The sequence below is a fragment of the Myotis davidii genome, unplaced genomic scaffold, assembly GCF_000327345.1.
Source record: "Myotis davidii unplaced genomic scaffold, ASM32734v1 scaffold238, whole genome shotgun sequence".
Lineage (NCBI taxonomy): Eukaryota > Metazoa > Chordata > Mammalia > Chiroptera > Vespertilionidae > Myotis > Myotis davidii.
The window spans coordinates 2255958-2279968 of NW_006293779.1; the positions used below are offsets into that span (position 1 = coordinate 2255958).

The 24011-nt window shown below is 46.8% G+C and overlaps 1 protein-coding gene across 1 annotated transcript in view; it reads left to right on the forward strand.

Annotated features, from left to right (window-relative positions):
* Nucleotides 1-836: 836 nt before the first annotated feature.
* The window catches only part of CAPN14 (calpain 14), a 25259-nt gene continuing 2084 nt past the window's right edge, over nucleotides 837-24011 (forward strand). Inside the window, exons 1-18 of the mRNA XM_015566423.1 lie at nucleotides 837-1061; nucleotides 2355-2424; nucleotides 3568-3686; nucleotides 3823-3959; nucleotides 4422-4596; nucleotides 5406-5471; nucleotides 7414-7499; nucleotides 9486-9560; nucleotides 10858-11021; nucleotides 12311-12474; nucleotides 12989-12997; nucleotides 14872-15077; nucleotides 16033-16069; nucleotides 16566-16622; nucleotides 18386-18443; nucleotides 21470-21534; nucleotides 22812-22880; nucleotides 23525-23603. Coding sequence (XP_015421909.1) covers nucleotides 837-1061; nucleotides 2355-2424; nucleotides 3568-3686; nucleotides 3823-3959; nucleotides 4422-4596; nucleotides 5406-5471; nucleotides 7414-7499; nucleotides 9486-9560; nucleotides 10858-11021; nucleotides 12311-12474; nucleotides 12989-12997; nucleotides 14872-15077; nucleotides 16033-16069; nucleotides 16566-16622; nucleotides 18386-18443; nucleotides 21470-21534; nucleotides 22812-22880; nucleotides 23525-23603 — 1861 coding nt within the window. The remainder of the gene's footprint in view (nucleotides 1062-2354; nucleotides 2425-3567; nucleotides 3687-3822; nucleotides 3960-4421; nucleotides 4597-5405; nucleotides 5472-7413; nucleotides 7500-9485; nucleotides 9561-10857; nucleotides 11022-12310; nucleotides 12475-12988; nucleotides 12998-14871; nucleotides 15078-16032; nucleotides 16070-16565; nucleotides 16623-18385; nucleotides 18444-21469; nucleotides 21535-22811; nucleotides 22881-23524; nucleotides 23604-24011) is intronic.

Consider the following 24011-nt stretch of genomic DNA (forward strand, 5'->3'; position numbering starts at 1 on the left):
TTGCAACCATAGTAAAACAAAGATTTATATTTTTGATATTTATTTTATATATTTAAATGCCATTTAACAAAGAAAAATCTACCAAAAAAATGAGTTCGCGTGTCACTTCTGACACACGTGTCATAGGTTCGCCATCACTGGTCTAGACCCTCCTTAAGGTGACTTAGGAATACTTATAAAAGGAAGATATTTGTGTGTGTGGCCTCATTCTGAAATTTGATCTTGTGATGAGCCCCACAAGGCACCAAGGCTTGTCATGAGATGCAGTAAGTTTACTTCCGTTGAATCTGATGTTTTTAAAATAAGGAGGGCTTATATACCTTTTATAAATTTAATTTTTCTATAAATTCATTTTCATTAAATTTATGTGACAAATTGGAAATAAAAGAACACAGGCCCTTCACTAGTGATAATTTGAGAAGCACTTTAGAGGGCAGTATTCTATGGGGTAAATGGTGAGTCAATAGACAGTCAGAATAAGGGGGACTCAGTGAAGGCCAGGCATGCAAGGAAGGCTTCCTGGAGGAGGGGCTCAACATGGGTTTTGGAGGCTAAGCAAGATCTTGATAAATGGATAGGACCGTTGGGTCACCCCTACAATGTATAGGAGTACGTCCTGGTACAGACATGCTTGCAGGCTGCTTCTAGTGCATCCACTTTTTGTTTCTTTCTCACAGGCTAATTTCTCTTTCTCTCATTCTCTCCATATTCCTCCTCCTCTCTGTGGGGATGACAAAGCATTAACAGGAAGTGAGTAAATGGAACATCTGCTTTCTGTTTCAGGAGCAACCGAGACCACCCAGGAAGACCCTTTCGGTTCCTATCCACACCTGGCTATGCCTCTGTGGTCATCTTTCCAAAGGAGCTGGAAGCGAGGGCAGAAGGACTTGGTGGGGGCCTCTCCACAGCTCCCCAGACAGGATTATGAGGCGCTGCAGGAAAGGTGTTTGAGGGACGGCTGCCTCTTTGAAGATGACACCTTCCCAGCCGCCCTGAGCTCCATCGGCAGTGGCCACCTGCTGCAGAAGCTGCCAGGGCACCTGCAGTGGAGGAGGCCGACGGTAAGGGCTGGGGAGGGGGCTGCCGAACAAACACACAAAATGTGTCAACTCAGACCTTCCTCCCGAGGGCTCAGGGCTTTCAGATACCCAGTCTTACTGCCATTGATCCCCATGAAACAGGAACTGGGTAAGTCCTCACACACCCATTTTCCAGGAACAAACAGGAGTGATCTTGGGAGGAGTCTAAGATGTAGCTCCCCCCTCAGGCCAGAAAAGGAAGAGCAACTGCAGCCAAATACAGTAAGGTCCTGGTTAGCTTCCTCTGAGATGGCAAGGCATCCTGAGTCACAGCCAGTGCCATCTGCCAGAGTGACACATTTTAACATTTCACATGCCCCTCCCCCCAAATCAGGCTCATGAGATATGCAAATTAAAGCCCATGGACATGGACAATAGTGGGGTGAAGGCCTGGGGAGGCAATGAGAGTGAGGAGGGTAGTCAATGGGGAGAAAAGGGAACATCTGTAATACTTTAAACAATAAAGATAAAATTAGAAAAGAAGAAAGAAGCAATTAATCACTACAAAAGTATTCTTCACTTTATAAATGCATCAATAATTTCTTTACAAGGCAACTTTTCAATGTGTTCAAAGGCAGTTAATCTCCCGCAAACTTGATTTACATGTAAGTCCCAGAGCACATTTAGTGAAATCAATTCTCCTCCTTTCTCTTCCCTAATCAGCCATCGCCATCAAAGCCAGACTTATTAAGTCCCTACTATGTGTAAGATTCCCAGTGTATCTCCTAGGGGGTAGTCATGATTCTACTTCTCCCAGAAAATCTTGGGAACTGCTGATATAGAGTTTGTCATGCATCTGAGTGGGCTGTGTCCACAAAGACTGAAGGATTTAGTGTAGGTCCTGGAGCACTAAATCTCTCACCCCATCCCAGGCCACATCTCAGCACAGAAAGCCAGAAAGGCCACTATTTGGGGGGTTAGGAACAGGAAGAAAGAGGAAAATAAGAATGGGAAGACCTCTAGGAAAACAGAATACCCCCTCTAAGAGGTACTCCCATTTTTAATAGAAACTCCAAGAAAAGGCATTTTTGGTACAAGTGCTATTTCTCAATATCCACACAGAGTTCTCCAGGACCTGACTTACATGAGCTTTAAGAAGGAATAAGATGTACAATGGACAGAATCTGAATGCCAGACTTTCTGGGACAGCCCTGATTTTCTATATGTATTTTATATTGATGTCCCCATATGTCCAGTTTGGGCATATGGGACCCAATGGTCACTGTGGCTCCAATAACCTTTTGGTCAGAAGGACAATTCCATCTCTCTCTGCAGGAACTGCACATCAACCCCCACTTCTATTCTGCCGAGGCCAAAAGGCTGGATCTGTGCCAGGGCTTGTTAGGTGAGTCTGCACAGCCTTGGAGACACACACGTGGCAGCTGGGAGCCTGGCCTGGCTAACGGGAAGTGGAGAATCAAAAGATTCCAATGGGGGAAATGGCCACCTGAACTCTACCTTGACATGCTGTGTCCTTTGCTGGGAAAATGGTATCAACTGGTCCTACCAGGATGCATGGGGATGCCAAAACCTGCCTAATCATAGCCCTAGCTGGTTTGGCTCAGTGGCTAGAGTGTCGGCCTGCAAACCAAAGGGTCCAGAGTTCAAGTCCCATCCAGGGCAAAAACCTTGGTTGCAGGCTTGATCCTCGGCCCTGGTAGGGGCGTGTGTGGGAGGCAGCCAGTTAGTGTGTCCCTCTCACATCAACGTTTCTCTCTCTGTCTCTCCCCTCCCTCCCACTCTCTAAAAATCAATGGCAAAAATATCATTGAATGAGGATTAAAACAACAACAACAAAAAATGCCAAACACACAAAAACCCCGCCAGATGATAATCTTCATTACAAGTTTGCTGGTCTAAAATTTTGTCTTGGGAAGATGTGCTCATTCTACTTTAGTCTCTGCAATGATTCCTTCTTGGCACACCTGTCACTAGATGCCCCAGAATAGGGTCCAGGAAGGCCTGTTCTGAAGCCAAGATTCTTTTTAGAGTAATAGAAACAACACTTGGCCATGAGAGAAGGCACATGTGTAGTGATACCCATGTTACAGACAGGGAAATGGAGTCCAGAGGGTTGAGGCTTTCCCAGAAGAATATAAATCAGTTACAGAGACAGGAATTTAGAAAGTTTGGTTGTGTTTGGGTTCGTGTTCCTGAGGATGGAACATTTGAGAGTCTAAAAGCTGGTCCAGGAATATGACTCAATTTTTGTTGTCAAGGCTAAATTCCAGCCAATGTCCCCCACTGCACCACACTTTCTCAATCACCCTTTTCCTCCCCAGTATATAATTCCCTTCTAAATTAGGCTACAAGTCCAGAAAGGATAGCAATTGGGACCAGGCATTTCTTGCATGTAATAAATCCTCAGTAGATTCATGCAGACACCTGTAGCATATACATGCATGTGCAGTACAACCATGCAGACACCTGGAGAGTGTGCATGCCTGTGCAGTGCATCTATGCAGATACTGTGTGCTGTCTGGCTTAGGTGACTGCTGGTTCTTGGCTGCTTTGCAAGCTCTGACTTTGCACCAGGACATCCTGAGCCAGGTCGTCCCCCTGAATCAGAGTTTCACCAAGAACTATGCTGGCATCTTTCAGTTCCGGGTGAGTGTCCTCCTGGTGCCCCAGTCCAGGGTGGGACATCGGAAAGAAGGTTCTTGGAAAAGTCGTGTCCTTGTCTCCTGGGCCGACCATGTTCCACCATAATCTTCCTTCACCAGTGGGCACTCTCTCCTTCTAGTTCTGGCACTTTGGGAGGTGGGTTCCTGTGGTGATAGATGACCGACTACCCGTGAATGAAGCTGGCCAGCTGGTATTTGTCTCTTCCACCTTCAAGAATTTGTTCTGGGGAGCTCTTCTGGAAAAGGCCTATGCTAAGTAAGACAACCATGAGAAATCTTTTCCCTTCCCTTCCCTTCCCTTCCCTTCCCTTCCCTTCCCTTCCCTTCCCTTCCCTTCCCTTCCTTTCCCTTCCTTTCCCTTCCCTTCCCCTCTCCCTCTCTCTGTCTCTCTCATCAATGTTGAGGGAAGGCAAGAGGAGACAGGTAACATTTATCAAGTGAGATACTTGACTCAGTGAATATATGTGACATATCCAGAGCCTTTTATGTAGGGGTCACCCCCTCTGAACAAGTGTTCAGGAATTTGCCTTCACTAATGGATGGAGTTGCTCACAGGATAAGAACTCTGAGGATATATTTTCTCCTTTGCCCTGGGGTTGGGGGAAGGGTTAGCAGACACATGTCCAGGGAATAGCCAAGCGAGGTTCCTTTGGACTATCCCAGGCTGCAGTATAAATGCCCCTTCCCTTCTCTGCCTATGTTTTCTCCTCCCGGACAGGCTCTGTGGCTCCTATGAGGACTTGCAGCGCGGACAAGTGTCTGACGCCCTTTTGGACTTCACCGGTGGGGTGACAGTGACCATCAAACTGGCAGAAGCCCCTGGAAACCTCTGGGACATCCTGACCCAAGCCACCTATGGCAGAACCCTCATTGGCTGCCAGACCCACTCAGGGGTGAGACTGGGCTGTGAGCCAGCAGGGTGTCCTCCTTCTCTGCTGCCACCCTCTTCAGCCACCCGTTGCTGTTCTCACCTCGGTGGAAGCCCCAAGACTTCCACCAACCCCTGCACCTACCATCCTGATGTTCAACTTGAGCACCTCAGGGCAGGCAAGGCTACCATAGAGCACAGATAGTGTGCAGAGAAGGGAGCTGACAGTTTAAGTGTCAACTACATGTGAGGTATTCTACTAGCACAGCTGGTTCTTACAGTCTAATTTAATAACTACCAAGAACATGGAAGTGGGGCAGGGATCCCTGGGTTCAGCTGTGCCTCCACCAGCTACCGTGTGTCATCTTACGCCAGTGGTTCTCAACCTTCTGGCCCTTTAAATACAGTTCCTCATGTTGTGACTCAACCATAAAATTATTTTCGTTGCTACTTCATAACTGTAATGTTGCTACTGTTATGAGTCGTAATGTAAATATCTGCTATGCAGGATGGTCTTAGGCGACCCCTTTCAAAGGGTCGTTCAACTGCCAAAGGGGTTGCGACCCACAGGTTGAGAACTGCTGCCTTACGCACTAAGTTAGTGGCTCTGAATCTGAGCTCATCCTATGTAAAGTGGTTACAATCCCAAAAAGTGTGGTACCCTGACTTACAGGCTCAAACGAGATTGTGGGTGCTGAAGAGCTATGAACACTGTAAGGTAACAGGACAGCGTGGGTGTTCCCCACACCCTCCTCCTAACCCCTTGCTATAGCCAAACAGGTCCCTGGGTAAGCCATACCCAGCAGGACTGACGGTGCTCTCTTCTCTCTATAGAACGAGAGGGTGCTGGAGAACGGGCTAGTGGACGGTCATGCCTACACTGTCATAGGAATCAGGAAGGTGGGTAGAACCATGCACCATCCCCCCACCCCCCGTTTCCCTTCAGCACCCCCTTCTCTCCTACGGCTTCTTGCCAAAACCTGGGGTCATCTTATTATCTGTATCTAATCTGGGGTGAATTCTCTGGTGGGTCCTCCAGTGCCTGCCAAAGCCAATGGGATTCCCCATACCTCTGTACCTATTTTCTGGGGTCAAGTGGTAGGTACAGCCTTTGCCACCATCACTGCACCATCCCAATCTCCCATTCCACAGGGAAGCCCCAGCCAATTGGCCATCCACCCTGCTGTGCCTCACAACCCTCCTTGAACTTCACTTTGCTCCAGATTCCTGCTTCTTTCCTACTTGCTCCTTTTCAGCAGGCTCCTAGTTTCCTCCCATTGCTATCTACCTTTTAGTTCTACTAAGGATTGAAGGAGGAGTTAGACAGGGACTCTGCCTACAGAGAGCTTACAGTCAAGTATGGAGACAAACCATATCTGAAAATGTTAAGGAAGAACATGGAAACTGAGAGCAGAAAGCATAGGTGAAAGGCTTTAGGGGTGCAGAGCTAGGAGAGAAGACATTCAAAGGCTTTCCAGAGGAGGTGACACAAAGTTGGTCCCTGAAAGATGGTGGATTTGTACAAGGAGCAAAGGGCCTTCCTGGCCGAGGGAACAGCATGTGCAAAGTGTGGAGATAAGAAATCAGTAGGTTCAATCTTAAAGAACCTCTGATATTCTGTAGAAAGCCTCACTTACCAAAAGTCCCCCACTTCCCTTTAATTCTGTTTCAAATTTCTCGAACTCAACTCACGCCTGAATTCTCCTTCCTCCTAGATACCCACCCATTATTTGTGTGCGTGTGTACCAAGAACTTGACATTTATTTTCATTTTTATTTAGCAAAATTTAGTGTTTGCTAACATTTGTATGTTTATTTTAATATTTTGGTTTTAGATTTATTTGACAAAACTTAGCACTTATTATGTGCTAAATACTGTTCCAACTGCTTCACAAAGGTTAATTCACTCAGTCTTCACAACAGCCCTGTGAGTAGGTGCGTTAGTGTCCCAGGGCTGCCGTAACTAATTACCACACGTGGGGGCTTACAACAACAGCAATGTATTCTTTCACAGCCCTAAAGGCCAGAATCTGAAATCAAGGGGTCACTACGTCCACACTCCCCCCCCAAAGGCTCTAAGGGAGAAATCTTCCTGCCTCTCACAGTTAGTGGTGGCTCTCAGCCTTCCTCTGCATGGGAAGCATAGCTCCCATCTCTGCTTCCATCTTCGTGTGGCCTTCCATGGCCTTCTCCTCTGGGTCTTCTCCCCTCAGCGCTCTCCCCTTTTTTTATCTTGTCATTAGCTTTAGGACCTACCTGGATACATGATGATTTTTTTTTTATTGATTTCAGAGAGGAAGGAAGAGGGAGAGAGAGATAGAAACATCAATGATGAGAGAGAATCATTGATCAGCTGTCTCCTGCAATCCCCTCACTGGGGATTGAGCCCACAACCTGGGCATGTGCCCTTGACTGGAATCGAACCTGGGACCTTTCAGTTCGCAGGCCAATGCTCTATGCACTGAGCAAACCTGGCTAGGGCAATGATTTCATACCAAGAATCTTAACTTAATTGCACTTGCAAAGGCCTTTTTTACATATAGGTCACATTGGTAGGTTCTGGATAGACACTTTTTTCGGGGGCCACCATTCAATCTTTTATAGCAGATGTGGCTCTTAGCTTCATTTTACAGATCAGAAAACAGTCATGGAGAGGTTAAGTAACTTACCCTATGCCTCATAGCCAGTAAGTAGCAGAGCCATTGTCTCCTCTGCCAACTCTCAGGGGCCTTTGATGCTCCATTCCAAAGTCTCCTGTGCAGGTGTGAATCTCACCCAGATACCTGTAGCACTTGCCCTTGGTGCTCAGCCCAGCCCCCTAAACCACTTCTCATTTTGTGCAGGTGACCTGCCACCACAAGCCTGAATATCTAGTCAAGCTGAGGAACCCTTGGGGGAAGGTGGAATGGAAAGGAGACTGGAGTGACAGGTGAAGTTCTGAGACGGGCTGGAGGGGTGAGGAAGGGGTAGCTGACACCTGCAAAGGAGGTTGCCATCTGCACACAAATTCCAAGGTGTTCTTCCCTTGGATCAGGAAAGGTTTCAGATTGTAAAGATCCATCTCTCACATTTAGAAAAGGTTTAATGATATCTAGATTGCTTTCTCATTCTTATAGTAATTAAGGTGAAATATTTATCAAGAACTGGCCAGCGCTGTGCTAAGTCCTTTGAATTTTTATCTCATTTAATCCTCCAAATAATGCTATTATAAGGCAGATGTTTTTAGCTGCATTTTACCGATGAAGGAACTGATGCTTAGACTAAGTGAATTATTCAAGGTCTCAGAGCATGACTCAACCAAGGTCTTTGCAGTCTAGCCCAGTGTTCCTCTCCTGGCATGGTTCAATGCAATACTGGGCTTGCTGAGTCAGAGGTGGACAGATCCGAATTGGGCCCTACATTCTGGTCCTATTTAGCGACATTAGGTTGTTTATGCCTAAAGACAACCCTACAAGGATAGGGGTTTTACAGACTACAGACTGGCTGTAGGGCATAGGCAGAAAGGGAGACCAGTGGTAAAGTCCTTCCCCCTTCTTGCTATGAAGATTTTTAATCCCATCCAGTGTATATTTTCATTTGAGATATTGCATTTTCTGATTCTAGAGATTCCATTTGAGAATATCTCCCACTTCTCTCATCATTATGTCCATAGTTCCCATTATAACCTGGAGAATATGGAATGTGCTTTAATGTCTTTATTTGCTAATTCCATTATCTCTCTCATTTCTAGGTTTGTTTGTCCTGTGTTATCCCTGGTCATGGATCATATTTTCTGCTTTTTTATATGCCTAGTAATTTTTTTTACTGGATGTTTGACATTGTAAATTTAAGTTTCTGAGTGTTGAATTTTGTTGCATTCCTTTAAAGGATGTTAGTTTCTTTCTGCAGGTACTTAAATCGCTCAGGGATAATTTCGATAATTTGAAGTTTCGTAAAGCAGAACTATAGAAATCTTTATTTCAGGGGTAATCTGACCCCTCTATTAAGGTGTTGACCCTCTGGGATCTCTACTAAAGACCCCGTGTAGTCAACAAAGTCTTTCAACTCTGGCTGGTGGGACATCAAATGATTCCCAGCCTTGTGTCAGCTCTGGAAATTCTTCTGTGTATAGTCCATTCTCATGGGGATTTCTTTATGAACGCACCCATTTGATTTCAGCCAAAGACTCAAGGGAGCCCCTATGAAGTTCTCTGGAGCTCCTTCTTCACGTAGCCCTCTCCTCTCAGGCACTTTGCCCAGCAAAATCTAGCTGTCCTGGCCTCTTGCAACACTGGACTCTGTCTCCTACACTCAGCAACACTGCTGGGTTCTTTGTGGGGTCCACTTTCTGCATCACTGCCCAGGGAAGTCTAGGCAATGTTAGGACTCACCTCCTTTGTTCCCTCCCTCTTGGGGTCATGATCCTGTACCACCTGCCATCTACTGTTTGGGAACAGTTGTTCCTTATATTTTGTTTTAGTTGTTTATGGTATGAAAGTGATACAGGAAAGCCTTACACTTCCAGAAATAGAAGTCCAAAATGATGGACTTTGAAAAGAAATAATTCCAATATAGGTTCAAATAGCTTTGTGACATTTAATAACCTTGTGGCTTAAAGCAAGTGATTTAATCTCTTAACCTCAGTTTCCTGAGCTCTAAAATAGCAATAAGAACCCCTACCTTGTAAGGTTGTTAGCCTTGACTGAAATAAAGCACGTCAAGAGCCTCGCCCAGAAATTGGCTCATAGTGAATGATCCATTAACGTTGCACATTGCTTTGATAATGCAGGATGTAAGACTTAGTTGTCTGCAAAGGCAGCATGAAGATGAGAATAAATGACAACCCTTCAGTAAATAGAACATTTACTGAAGAATGTCTCGCATGTCCTCCAGAATCCTTTCGTTCCCCATGAAAACATTTCTTTTCTGTTTTCAGCTCAAGAACATGGGAACTACTGAGCCCCAAGGAGAAGATTGTGCTGCTGAGAAAGAAAGATGATGGAGAATTTTGGTATTTGACTCGAGGACCAGGGACAAATGCCCTGGCTGACATTTGGTGACCCATCCTGCAAATATTTGTGGGGCACCCCATGTATGCCAGGCATCTCCTATACTAGTGACGGCGAACCTTTTGAGCTCGGCGTGTCAGCATTTTGAAAAACCCTAACTTAACTCTGGTGCCGTGTCACATATAGAAATTTTTTGATATTTGCAACCATAGTAAAACAAAGACTTATATTTTTGATATTTATTTTATATATTTAAATGCCATTTAACAAAAAAAAAATCAACCAAAAAAATGAGTTCACGTGTCACCTCAGACATGTGTGATAGGTTCGCCCTCACTGTCCTATACAGAGACTAAGATCATTGTGGGGCTCACTGTCTAGCAGGGCAAACAGCCCCTGCAAACAAAGTCACAATCTCTGTGACAAGAGCGGGTGCTCAGAGCAGGGTGTGGGGGTGGCCACCTCCTCCCCAACTTCCACTCTGCTCTTGTGTCACTCAGTACACTCCATCCGAAGGTTGTGCCTTTCCTGGCATAGAAAGGAAATGAGAAAGGAAGGGACTACAAAGTCTTGCCAAACTATACGCTGCCTCATCTGTGCCCTCCAGAGCCAAATTGCACTCCTCCCACTGACACCTCTTATTGTGAAGGGTCACCCAAACGCCCTGAGCTGATGCTGCTTCGGGATGTCTGACATGAGATCCTTCTGTTCCTCTTTGCCTTTGCTTTTCACCCTCACTATTAACATCCACTCTGTTCCCAGGAGTCCTCTTCTCCATTGCCCATCCTTTCCAGTTCTCTCTCTCTCTTTTGAAGTAGTCACTGAACTCATAATCCCTGCAAATACTGTTATTTCCAATTCCAGACAAGTGAACTGAGCATCAGGCAGCTCAATTAGCATGCCTTGATTGCAAAGTCAGTGAGTAGGAGCAAAGATTTTTATCCATTAATGATTGAGAACAGGTTGCTGAACATCTATAAGTCAATTGACTGGTTATAAATGCCTCAGTTCAGCTTTATCAGTGCAACCAGCAAAACAGCAACACTCCGCTCTGGGAGCCGTCGTATGAGGCTGTTTCCAGCTACAGGAAGGGGTTCCTCAGTAGCTCCAGCAACCTGTGATGGACCCTCAACTAGTCTAGCCAGCCCCACTCCCTTGTTCAAGGCCTGCTGGGCTCTGCACAGGGGCGTGGAGAATGGGAGAGGGCTGGGATGCCGCTGCTTTGTTCCAGCCTCCCTGTTGGTCCTGATAATAGGCAACATCTCATGTATCTCTGTATGGCTCCCTCTTCCTCTCCAGGATGACGCTTCAGGACTTCAAGGCACACTTCAAGCTCCTGGTCATCTGTAAACTGACCCCAGGCCTGCTGAGTCACGACGTGGGCCAGACGTGGTCATACACCTCGCAGGAGGGGAGATGGGAGAAGGGAACCACAGCTGGGGGCCCCATAAATTTGCACCAAGGTGAGTGTGTGCACAGGAGCAGGCCAGGGCTCTTGGGTCTAAAGTGGTAGCTTTTCCAGGCAAGGGTGGGAGGCGGGCAGAGCCACTGTGGACGTCTGTGCAGCTTGTGCTCTGCAGAGGGCATCTGGCTGAGGGGTGAGGGGGTCTGCTGGCCAAGGTGACTGCTCTGGCCTGGGCTGTGTCCCTGGGAAGATGGGGAACCTTTGGTCCTAGTTTTCACAAAGGCATGGAAATCTCAGTCAAGCTGCCAGCCCGTAGGGGCTGCGTTTCCAGAGGGGCCTTTTCCTAATTAGTGCCAGGAGGCCACAGGCACACACACATGGAAAAGGGTGGGCTGTATCTTTTTTTTTTAAAGGGGAGAATGATGATTTTTATTTTTTAAAATATATTTTATTGATTTTTTTACAGAGAGGAAGGGAGAGGGACAGAGAGTCAGAAACATCGATGAGAGAGAAACATCAACCAACTGCCTCCTGCACACTCCCTACTGGGGATGTGCCTGCAACCAAGGTACATGCCCTTGACCGGACTCGAACCTGGGACCCTTGAGTCCACAGGCTGACGCTCTATCCACTGAGCCAAACTGGTTAGGGCAGGGTGGGCTGTATCTTGTTTTGGTTTTAGGACAAGGTGACTGATGGGTTGAAGTAACCACCCTTACCAGGAAGGGTGGGACTAGTAACTATGTCATATGTATCTGGCCCACCTGACCTAGAACTTGGTAGGGATCAAGAATTTCTAGGTCCTCAATGACAGGAGACAAGCACATCTAAATTCTCAAAATGGAAGCTTTGGGGACCCATGTCCCTTTCTCCCCAACGGAGGTGGTGAGTGATCCCTTTGGAAGGAAGGACCTGTAGGGTATGACCTCAGTAGGCTGTGGTGGCCTGATCTGGTGTCCCCCTCCCATCAGAGTGGTCCCCAAGCTGAAGCTGCCCTCAAGGTAAGGCTTGGTTCCCTTAAAATGCAGATGCCCTGGGAGCCGTGGGCACATTCTCCCCAGTTAGTTGAAGAGTCACTTTCTCAGGCAGCAGATGCTTATGGGTCAGGAAACCTGCGCCTGGCACTGTGAGAAGAACTTTCAGCCCGTGTGTCTGTAGAAGAACTGGGCGGTAGAGGTGAGATGGGAGGGTGGAGAGAGCTGAGGCTGAGGAGACGTGACTCTATCCAGATGAACCTCCGGTGGGAATCCTGGGGCAAGTGCCCTGGATCTATGCACCTCTCAGTGTTGAGGGAGCCACATGCTGGCGGAGCTGAGGACTTGTCTCCCTTGCTGTTTCCAGCCGGAGACACATTTTGGAGGAACCCGCAGTTCCTGCTGTCCGTCTGGAGGCCCCAGGAGGGCAGGATGTTCCCGATGCCCTGCAGCGTGTTGGTGTCTCTGCTCCAGAAGCCCAGGCACAGGCACCGCAACCGGAAGCCTCACCTCGCCATCGGCTTCTACCTCTTCAGGGTAGGTGGGATGCCGGGGCACGCGGCCTCGCAGGGGGTCTCCGGCGGTTGTCCTTTCTTCCTGCTTCCTGTCCTCTTCACCATCCATGTCTGTCTACCCACAGACCTGGGTGCACACCCTGGCTCTGTCCCTTAGCCATGACTATGTGATCCAGGACAAGTCATCTTCTTGCGCTGACCATCAGTTTCTTCATCTGTAAGATGGGGACGATGGTATTTATGCAAAGAGCAGACTTAAAAGACCACGTGGCAGGACTGCTCATTGTGTCTAGCACATAGTTTACAATCGATACTGAAAAAGACAGGGTTCTTCTCTCTGAAAAAGACAGGGTTGCCTTCCCGCAGCCTTTCCCAGAATTCCCGATGGGGGACTCAAATGTCATTGGAACAGAAGGTCTCGTGGGAGGGAAGGGGTCTCTGGGTTGAGTCTTCTTATATATCAGCTTCCATTCGAGTCTGTGCTGACGAAGAGCTGGATTCACTGGCAAACGAGGTCTCCTTTGTTTGTTTTTCAGATGAACAGGGTGAGTTCCACACTTGACCAGCTGGCCCTGGTTTCGAGCGATGCCACATGTGGCCCAGCTACTGTGAGGTTTGGTTTGACCGGAGCAGCCTTTTCCAAGGAGCTCTGAGAATGTCTGACAAGGATGGCAACTGCCTCTGTGTTGGAGTGGGGGAGTGGGGGTGGTAATGAGCTTCTGCTGTTCTTTCCTATCCAAGGGCCCCAAGAACTCCTTATGCCTCTACAGGGAGGTCTCTGAGCCTGGTGCAGAACCCATAAATCTTAGAATTTATTAAATCCTTACACAAATACCTAGGGCCAATATCGAAGACTGTCACGGCATAGGAAGGCTGATAAATCACAGCCTTGCCTGAGTTATGAAACCCACAGTAAAATAGATCTATAACATATGAGACATGAGGAGACCATGCGGCCCACCTCCTTGGGGACAAGGGACAAAGGATTGGAAAATGGGACAGAAATGTGAGCAGAGGACAACAACTCTGCATTTCAGGTGCAGTGACAGCCCAGCGGGCTCCGTGAAGGAGGCTGGGCCATCCCTCCCAGCCTCTGCAGGGTGGCAGCTATTATTTTAGTCCCCAGAGAACACAGGAGTGAAAAACGTAATTTTCTCAGACTGGACTAAACAATATAAAGGATTTTTATAAAGAAACCATTTTGCATTGGGTGTCTTGGGTCGGTTTTATTTTTTTCCTCCTGTGGGAACACTGAGTGATCCCTAAGTTGCCTATTAATCTAAAAAGAATAAAACATGTTTCTATCAGGACTATTTCTAAACAGAATTTGGGTCAATGACAATAAAATTGTAAAGAGACCAAAACTGTAAGCCACTTAAAAACTTACTAAGGCAAGAAAAGAGTAATAAATAAATGAAGGATAAGTAAGCAGTTGATTCTATGAAGAAAACTAAATGTAGGACAGCTAGTATGGCTAATTATAAAATCAAGTTCTGCGATTCCTAGCAGCCAAGGCCAAGATGGCAACAGCATGATTCTGTAGTTCTCATTGTCTGATAAAAGAAAGCATATGTCATCAGGAGATACATTTGTTTCCCCAGCCCTGAGTGGAATCTGTGAAATACGTCTTTGCTTGGGTGGATAGTGTCTTTGTTAACAGCTGTACATACACTGGAAAAAAGATCCCCATGTGGCCCTCCTCTTCCTCCACAGCCCTGAGTGGGAGCAAAGGGAAGAGGGAGCAAGAAAGGAAAAATAGAGAAAAAGGGAGAATAAAGGAGGGAGGATGGGGGGGGGGGGGGGGGGAAAAAAGGGGAGGGAGAGAGAGAGAGAGAGAGAGAGAGAGAGAATGAATATGAATATAAGATAAAACAAAACACACATCCAGGCAATGTCGGAACCTGATTCAGGTCTTGTGAGTTCCTATCTAGTCCTCCTTCCCCTTTAGGAGGCTGTTTTCCCTGAGATGATGTGGAAGTCCAGTGTATTTGTATGTAGCTGTTATGATGGTGGGGAGATGGTAGATGATGCATCTACATCTGTGACCATAATCAACCTTGAACTTGCATCACATGCACGAATGCAGTCTCAGGAAGGATACAGAACATGGGTATTGGGACTGTTACCAGCTGGGTGGCTTTGGCTAGAAAGTGCAGGCACAGTGACATTGCTCACTTTATTTTGTGTAGGATGTTGTTTTCACTGTTATGGCAAATGTTCATTCCACCCCACAGAGGGTTCCAGCAAAGGTGCCCACTCCTAATATGTTCTGTCTTCATCTCCAAACTCCTCACTCTTTCATCCCATCCTCCACTGGGGCAGGCGGGATTTGGCAGATAAGAGGCCACCTGACTCCTGGTTCCTGGCCATAAGCCCGGGGTATTCACTTCAACTGGTGCCCTCTGTCTTCCATCTACAGTTCCATGATGACCAGAAGAAACTTCCCCCTGAGTTCTTCTTGCAAAATACCCCCCTGAGTTTTCCTGAGGTGTTTCTCCCAGAAAAGGAAGTGAGTCAGGAGCTGTGGCTGGAGCCGGGGACGTACCTCATCGTGCCCTGCACATCGGAGGCCTGGCAGGTGTCAGAGTTCGTGATCAGAGTCTTCTCCAGGAAGCACATCTTCTAGTAAGGGCACGGGCCTCCCCCAGAGGTCGGGCCCATTCGGGCCAGGGACAATCAGGAGTGTGAGGTGGGGAGGCAGCAGATGGTGTCTCTGTGGCCAATACAGAAGAGAGATCAGGAGATCAGGAGAGCGGGGCAGCTCTCTACATGGAGGGCATCCTTCCCTTCTTCCTTCCACTCTCTTCCTACTAACACATGAACACTGCTAGACATTACAGAGAAAGACAGAACAGGCTCAGGCATGGCCTTTGTCCTCCAGAAGCTCAAGGTCTGGAAAGGACACAGTTACATGAGCAGTTATGTTTGTTATACTTTGTCCAGGGCAAGCATTTATCTGCACAGGGTGTTAGAAGAGCATTGAGAAGGAGCGTCAGTTAAACTTCCATGATCCTGGGGAAAGCAGGGGTGGCTTTTGGGAGGTGGTGATTCCTAAGGGATGACAGGGATGTTTGAGATGAGGGGAGGCTGTCATCAGCCGGCAAGCCCAGCCACCACGGGTATGTGCAGGTAAACCAATATGTACATATCCCGGCCAAACGTAGTATTTGGCCTATGATTGTTTTGCCATGACAGCCCTTCAATGCTTGGAATCCAGTTTTTTCCTTCATGTTTTGACCATTGATAGTTTGACTTGATCTCAAGAATCTAAGGTATGAGTGGGAATCATTACATGAGGGTGGGGGGAAGTAAAGGGTGTGCTGAGCAGAGGGCTTGGCATGAGCAAAGGCACGAGATGAGAAATAGCACTGGCACGTGTGGAGATATAAGCAGTGTGCGTGCCGTGTGTCTGGACCTACACTTCACGGAGCAGTGGGAGGTGAGGTGTGAGAGCTGGACAGGCCCACATGATGTGTCAGCTAAGGAACTGGGAAGAGTTCCCGGCGGGGAGGGAGAAGCTTGGCCAAAATGTTCCCATGATGATTCCTAAGGAGGAATTCTTTCTTTTGTTTTCCCTCAGTGAAATTGGCAGCAATTCCGGAGCTGTCTTCACTAAGGTAAGTATTCGGGTGAGTTCCACATGGCTGGGACTGTTTACCAAGCCACGGTGCTGGGTTTCTCCCCTCATGTTCAGGGTTGGGGAGAAAGTCCTCAGATCTTGCAGGCCCTACTTGTGGCACGTATGATACAGTATCTATTGTGCCCTAAGAGTATCCAGGTTCTACTGTTTTTGCACCAACAGAACTGCCCTTCTGGTCAGGTCCTGTCTTCAAGGGCCCAGAGCCCCAGGGGCATGAGTTATACTTTTACCTTCTTCTGCTTCTCTCTACCTGGTGTTTCTTTTGCCCATTTCACTGTTTGTTACTTCCCCAAAGACAGCAAGAATTGGAGAAATGAGGGCTGTGTGAATGCTGTGGTAGAAAATTTAAGATAGAGCTCAAGGTCAAACTTCCAGATCTCAGAATCCCGGGAGCTGTGAGACATGAGTTGTGTGTATGAGAGCTCGTGTATCCCGGTGAATAATTATGTCTTTCTATGTGTCTATTCCTATAGGAAATTGTAGACCAAACTGAAGGGCATGATGAAGTCTTCACCAAACTCTTTGAAAAGGCAAGTTGAAGAGGTGTGGTAGCCAGAAGTGGGCAGAGCAGGGGCAAAGTGGAGCAGATAATTGCACAGAGTATGTGCTTGCCTCTGCCTGACCCTGTGTATGAACTGTGATTTAAGGTGACCTGTTCTCCAAGCTGCCACTTTCTATTCAAGTCCTTAGTCTTTAGACAAGTGCGTGGAGCTGTTGTCTTCAGAAGGCTCCTGCAGAATGCCTATCTGTTCTTGAAGGCTACACTAATTCGTTGGAGGAGAAAATGGAATATAGCAGAGTCAGAACTCAGTAGTGGGGGTGGGGAGGCGGGGCAATGACAAGCTCTGGGGGCCTGAGGAGGGACATTAAGGGAAGCCCAGAGAGAAAGACCTCTTGGGTGGTCTTTTGGAGAGGGGCTGGGCCTGGGAAGAGGACCTTGTGAAGGCGGAGGGCCCAGGGCTACACACCTGGTCTCCTTGAGTTTTTTCCCTGGGCTGATCTGGATCCAGAGGAAGCAGGGAGTGTGGAGGGCTCTAGAGGCCTGTCTGTCCCTAACCTGCAGGACACTAAATCTATTTGGAAATGGGGTGAGAAAGACATTGGACAGCTGGGGCCTGACATCTGCACGATTTCATTAAAAATGGAAGAGCATGTTAGTAACACTGTGGCTTTAATTAATATCTTTCCTGCCCTCCTATCTTCTCTCACATTCATCCATGGTGCTTTGCCTAATGTAGCCAGAGGCGATAAGTCAAAATTTAACATTTGTTGTTTATAAAAGTTTTTCTCTACATCAGGGATTTCCAAATATGTTCTGCTGCTGCCCTTTTATGTAATGAAATCTCCTCGAGAATACCAATATGTCTAAAATGGATGAAAGTTGTATATTATTGCCTAGGCCAGTGTGGCTCAGTTGGTTGAGCGTTGTCCCATATACCAAGAGGTTGCTGGTTCTGTTCCCCAGTTGCGAAGCTTGGTCCCCAGTAGGGGGTGTGCAGAAGGCAGCCAACTGATGTTTCTCTCACCCTCTCTCCTTTCCTCTCTCTCTAAAATCAATAAGAACATACTTTAAAGATTTTTTAAATTGTATACTAAGAATATGTATCCATTTGATAAGTTTAAATTTGTGATCTTTGTATTTTGTTAACATAATTTCAAGTTAAATGTTGAAGCTTGGTCCCCAGTAGGGGGTGTGCAGAAAGCAGCCAACTGATGTTTCTCTCACCCTCTCTCCTTTCCTCTCTCTCTAAAATCAATAAGAACATACTTTAAAGATTTTTTAAATTGTATACTAAGAATATGTATCCATTTGATAAGTTTAAATTTGTGATCTTTGTATTTTGTTAACATAATTTCAAGTTAAATGTTAATGTAAAGAATTGCTCCTGACGAATCTAAAATTAAAATACCTTGGCTGAAGATATTTTATTAGGAGTGAAATTTAAACCAAATTGTTTGCCCAGCTCATAAAGTATCTCTATAGAACCCAGATGGGAAGCCATTGCTCTCTTAGGCTATTTCTTAAGAGTCCTGCCCAGCTGGGCTGCTCTGGGCTTGGCACCCAGTTAAAAACTATTGTAAAAGTTTATGAAATTCCAGATTTAATTCCATGACTAGTCACATTCCTTATGTGCAACATCATGGTGTCACTTATTCTGCCCAGAAATGGCATCTGTGCCACTCTGAGCGGATGCTGGAGAGGGTGTCCTAGCCCCTGTGAGCTGGGCCCCTCTGCATCTAGCGAGCCTCCCATAATGACGATTTTTCTCCTGTCCCTCCGCTTTCATTCCAGTGTCCGGAAATAAATGCAGCTCAACTGCAGAGGATCCTGAACCAGCTGACCTGGTCAGGTGAGTACTTTGGGGTCATGCATCCTGCAGGACTCAGGGACACCATTCTGAACTCTGGGTCTGTTCCCTCCCCCCTGGTGGGATGTGGGAGCTGCTGTGTGCGGGTCCCCTGAGCAGCTGTGTCTTACACCAGGGTGGGTGCTGTGGTCTGAGAGAGCAGTAAATGAATTTATGCAGCTTGGAAACTAGTTTTCTTTTTTGTTTGTTTGTTTTGCTGAGTTTGAGTGAGGAGACAGATGGTAGTGAAAATGAAGATTTCTGCTGTGTTCCTAGTTTGAGAAGAATAGCTGAGTACTCCCTTCTTGGCATATAAATTCCATGTGGAAAAACTATACCCGCTTCCTCAACAGGGAAAATAAATATTAAATATTGACTAGTCCACTAGGGAGCGCTCTGATGAATTCATATTTAAGTGGATCAACCTGTAACAATCTGGAAGGAGGGAGCACATCACCTCGGAGGGCTACAAACGGGTGGTGAGGAGGCTGTTAGATGAAGCCTGGGATACATCATTAGGAAAGCTTAAAGTTCACATAAAAACAATTTATAAGTCTATTTTGAGTGAGACTAACATGAATTCTCCAGGGAGGAAAATAAACTTCAAAATGAAAAAAGTAAGCCAAAACATTAAAGGTTATTTCCTACCTCGCATATGTGATTGCTTCTTCTTTATATGAAAACAAGACTTCAAACCCAAACAAGTTATAGGCCAGGGTATTGTATAACTCAGGGCTTGAAATAACTTTCAGATGGTTTCTCAAAGTGTACTTAGGGCACAAGAGCCAGAAGAGATGCTAGAAACGATAGGATACAAGAGTTCTCCTTCTCCTCCACTTGAAAAAAAAATTCCAGGGAAATTACCTAGAACAGTGGTTCTCAACCTTCCTAATGCTACGACCCTTTAATATAGTTCCTCATGTTGTGGTGACCCCAACCATAAAATTATTTTCGTTGCTACTTCATAACTGTAATTTTGCTACTGTTATGAATCATAATGTAAATATCTGATATGCGGGATGTATTTAGGCAACCCCTGTGAAAGGGTCATTCGACCCCCAAAGGGGTTGCAACCCACATGCTGAGAACCGCTGATCTAGAAGAATGCACTTTAAAAATGATTCAAATGTTGCCCTAGCTGGTTTGGCTCAGTGGATAGAGTGTTGGCCTGCGGACTGAAGGGTCCCAGGTTCAATTCTGGTCAAGGGCGTGCACCTTGACTGCAGGCTCCTTCCCAGCCCAGGCCCTGGCCCAGGCTCCTGCAGGAGGCATCCAAATGATGTGTTTCTCTCACATCAATGTTTCTATCTGTATTTCCCTCTCTCTTCCTCTCTAAAATCAATGGAAAAATATCCTCGGGTGAGGATTAAAAAAAAACAAAACAAAATAACAACCAAAAAACTAGTCCCATCATCCATACCCATGGCCAAACAGTGGAAAGACTGTCTGGACAACCTTCCAGACAAAGCTGGGGCTGCGAGGGCTGAGGCAGGCAGCCGCCAGGGCTACGAGGGCTGAGACCCTTGCATGAATTTTGTGCATCAGGCCTCTAGTATAAATATAAAACCAGAGGGATCATTCTCTGTTACAGCTGAGTATCTAGATGTTTAGAGGAAAGTCTGGATTCTGCCCCTCCCCTCCCCTTCAACCCCCTCCCCTCCGCCCCCCACTTTCACTTCCTCAACTTTTATCAGTGGTTGGGAAGCAGAGTGGAAGGCAGGGGGACCAGATGTGCAGATGGCACAGTGCTGGGAGGAATTATTATCTTAGACAGCAGAACTGAAATTCAGAACATTCACTATAAGCTGTGCCCAAACCCAAAAGATGAAATGAAGTCAGGATGATCATTCAAAATGACCATTTTGTTACTTTTAAAAAAATGTTTGCACACATTCCTCACAGAAGAGACCTCATTTTGTGGCAATTGATGGGAACGATATCTGGTTAATTTAGGTGACCTCGAGCTTAACATGAGCTGATAGTTTTAAATTGTTGCTATTAAATGTGCTAATTCAGAGTTAGGCTGTACCTAATGGAAGCATTTAGATTTGTGTGTTTGAAATTGTGTTCCAAGAAACATTAGAAACCAAGAGGTTTTAGTAAGTGTTCCATGAAATAGAAGGGATTAGGTTCTGTGGTCAATTGCACTTGGGAAATTCTGTGTCAATCAAAATTTCAGTGTTGGCCCCTCAGTACGTATCATGTACTAAGGTGTCTGGTGAATGGAGAAAAGCACCTATTTCAAATTTGTTTGAACTCAAAGCTCTTTATGTGCAGAAAATCTTCCTTGGAGACATAATTTGGAAAATGCAGACTGAAAAATTTGCAAGTGGAAGACCCATTTTCATATAAACTCTACTTAACCACGTTGCATCTGCAGGATGCGATCCAGGCTTGGTACTTTAGAGAGATGCTGGCCTTTTCTGAGGAAAGGCCTCCTTTCACTGGGTCTTGAAGAAGGTGATGAGAGTTTAGAAACCATATGGTCTGGGGAACCTTTGGAGAAAGGTTGAGAGGAGACAAATACCCATTTATACTTTCCTGGAGGCAGAATGAGGACTAGTGAGGGGAATTTATAGGAGCTTCCTTTGGAATGAACTTAGGAGGTGTCTCCTGAATGGAACTAGCCATCCATGAGAGCACCTATAAATGACTGACCATTGTCAAGACATCTGAGGAAAGCACCCCTAATTTAGGTGGGAGCTTGAACAAGTTGATCTCTCAGATCTCTCTCTATAGCTCTCTGATGCTGGCCCTTGCTAGATACATGGGGTGAGTTCTTCTGCCCCACTGTGTAAGCAACGCCAGGCTATGACTGGGGTTCTCCACAGGGATTGAATGCAACGTGGGTGCAGAGATCACCATCAAGATTCCCCTCTCTCCATGGCTCTTTGTCTTTTCCCTTCCCACATAAATGATGGTTACTGGAACCTGTGGCTGGCCTAGGCTGCACTGTTTGGTCCCATTAGAAAAGGGCCGTGTCATGCATCCTGGGCCAGCCCCCATGTGCTCTTCCTGTTCTTTTCCAGGTCTGGGGAGCACACAGCCCCTCTTCAGCCTCGATGCTTGCCAGGGTATCCTGGCCCTACTGGATGTATCCTTTCTGATCTGTGGGAAGAGGCACGCTGCTGGTTGAGAGCTCCACCTGAGCCAGGCTGCCTGGGTGTAAATCCCAACCCCAGTGCGTACCAGCTGGGTCATCTTGGGCAAGTCACTCAGCCTCAGAGTGCCTGCAGGTCCACATCTACAGCCTGAGATGAATTCAAGCCTGGTTGCTGGATCAGTGTGAGAATGCAAATGGGACAAGTTATGTAAAGTGCTTGGGGGCAGGTCTGTCCTCAGAAAAGTGATCAATATAAACTACTGATAACAATAGACTGATAGTGCTGATGGGGCAGCTGCAGGGTGGTGGTTAGTTTCTAGATTTACAGGACACTTAACAAGAGTTCAGGATCCTAAGTTTTCTGTTTGGTGACTAGGCAGGGGCTGCCCCCATTTACAGGTCAGGAGCATGGAGCTCAGGAAGTTCAACAACTTGCTGGAACGCCTTTCCTGGTTCTCAGCCCTGCGGTTTTCCTAACAGACCTTCTGCTTATCTAAGTGGACACTTTGGTTAAAAAGATAGGCACATAGGATGGATTTGTATGTTTGTGGGTGGTAGGAGTGGGGAGACATTGCAAATACAAAACACAGTCTTTTCAGAAACTTTGCAGAGGACGTGGACAGCATGGGATGGAGGTCAAGTGTCCTAGCATTGGAACAGGTCCCAACCTTGCCTCCAGCTGCATGAACTTGGATGCAATCAGACTCTCTGAGCCCTCATTTCATCATCCATAATGGGCCAGCTGACACCTGTCTCACCTACCAGTTGAAAAAGGAGTCACACCGATAAAGAAGCCTGTCTCCCTAATGCAAGGGTATCAGGACACAATTACAAGGCCAAACACTAAGCTGTTAACTTTTCATAAAATGATGAATATAAGAAGCATCCTGAACCACCTGATTTCTTCCATAACTTGGTTTTAGCAATAATGAAACATGTAACTGTGTGCTTTTTAAATTTAAATCACCTCAAATTGGCCAAGTCAAAATATCCTGCTTCACTAACTACATGGTAGCTGTTGTCATTGCCACTGTTGCCACCGCTATCAGCACTTCTCCCCGTGCTGCTGTGTTTCAGCTCCTTCTGTCCTTCCTAGCAAGGGCCAGGAGCCCTGGGCTGGACTCTCTGGCAAGGGGAGGCCACTAGAGATAGCTGACCTTGAATGGGGCTGTCCATACATTGCACACTGCTGTGCAGAGGGCCAATTCCTGCCTCCAGAGGCATAGGTGAAACTCCCCTTGCAGCTTTGACCTTAACCCTGCTACCAGCTTAATGCATCAGGCACTGTGAGCATCCAGGAATTCAGGGACCTGTGGAAGCAGCTGATGCTCTATCAGGTAAGAACACATCTTGACCACACCTCCTTGCAGGATGCTGCAGCAAAGGCAATCCTGCAAAGTCTATAAGGTACTTACTTCTCTCCCTTTCAGCCCTTTACACCCAACTACTCACCCGATCTTCTCGACTCTGTCTCCAGGGAGACCTCCTTCTCTCCCTGGCAATCACAGAGAGCCTGTGGCACTAGTCCCCTGACTCTCTAAAGCCCACACGAGATCATATCACTTCCCATGGCCCTCAGAGGAAGTCCACACTCCTTAGCGTGACATCAAAGTCCTTCATAAACTGGCTCCTTCCTACTTTTCCAATCATTGCTCACAACTCTCCCCCTTGTCTCCTGAGTCATAAAGTTGGAAGACCCTCGAAGTTTGGATACTGGGCTGAGATTTAAACACCTTTACACATACCCAGACTGTCTATCCCCCATGACCAAAAGACCGCTCCCTTTCTCAGAGCTTTAAGAAGAGATGGGAGAGGTGGTGGGATCCTGGATCAACCCTCCACCATGTTCTTATCCTGGCAGCAGGCCCTGCCAATGGAGTCTACATTCCCAACTGTGTCTGCAGAGTAGACACTGGGCACAGAGGGGTTCTCGGGTGGTGCTTGGAAATGCCTGGCTCCCTTAACGTTTGGGTCTTCGTAGGCGGTTTTCCACAAGCAAGACAGTAACCGGTCAGGATGCCTGAACTGGTCCCAGCTGCGGGCTGCCATGAAGGATGCAGGTAGGCCTGAGGGCACCTGGTGCTGGAGGGCACACACAGGAGGGGTGGGGGGAGTACATGGCATTCTGGAATAATTCTAATGCACAGTTACTCCCTGAGTTCAGAGATCCAAACATGTGGACCTACAAACAGCAGAAACATTTATTACCATCACTATAATCATGGCTAACAATTATTGAGGGGTGCCCATCCACACTCTCATTTAATCTTCAACAATGCCCTGTTCTCCCCCCACTTTACGGAGGAAAAACAGTGACGCTTAGGGAAGTTAGGTAGCCTGGGGTTTAACTCTAAAACCACTAGGCGCCAGAGCAGAGGGTCTTGACCCTGACAGACTGCCCCCCGCCCTGAAGGCCAGTGACCCTCTGGATGAAAAGATCCTCATGCTGGTTGCCCAAGGGGAGCAGG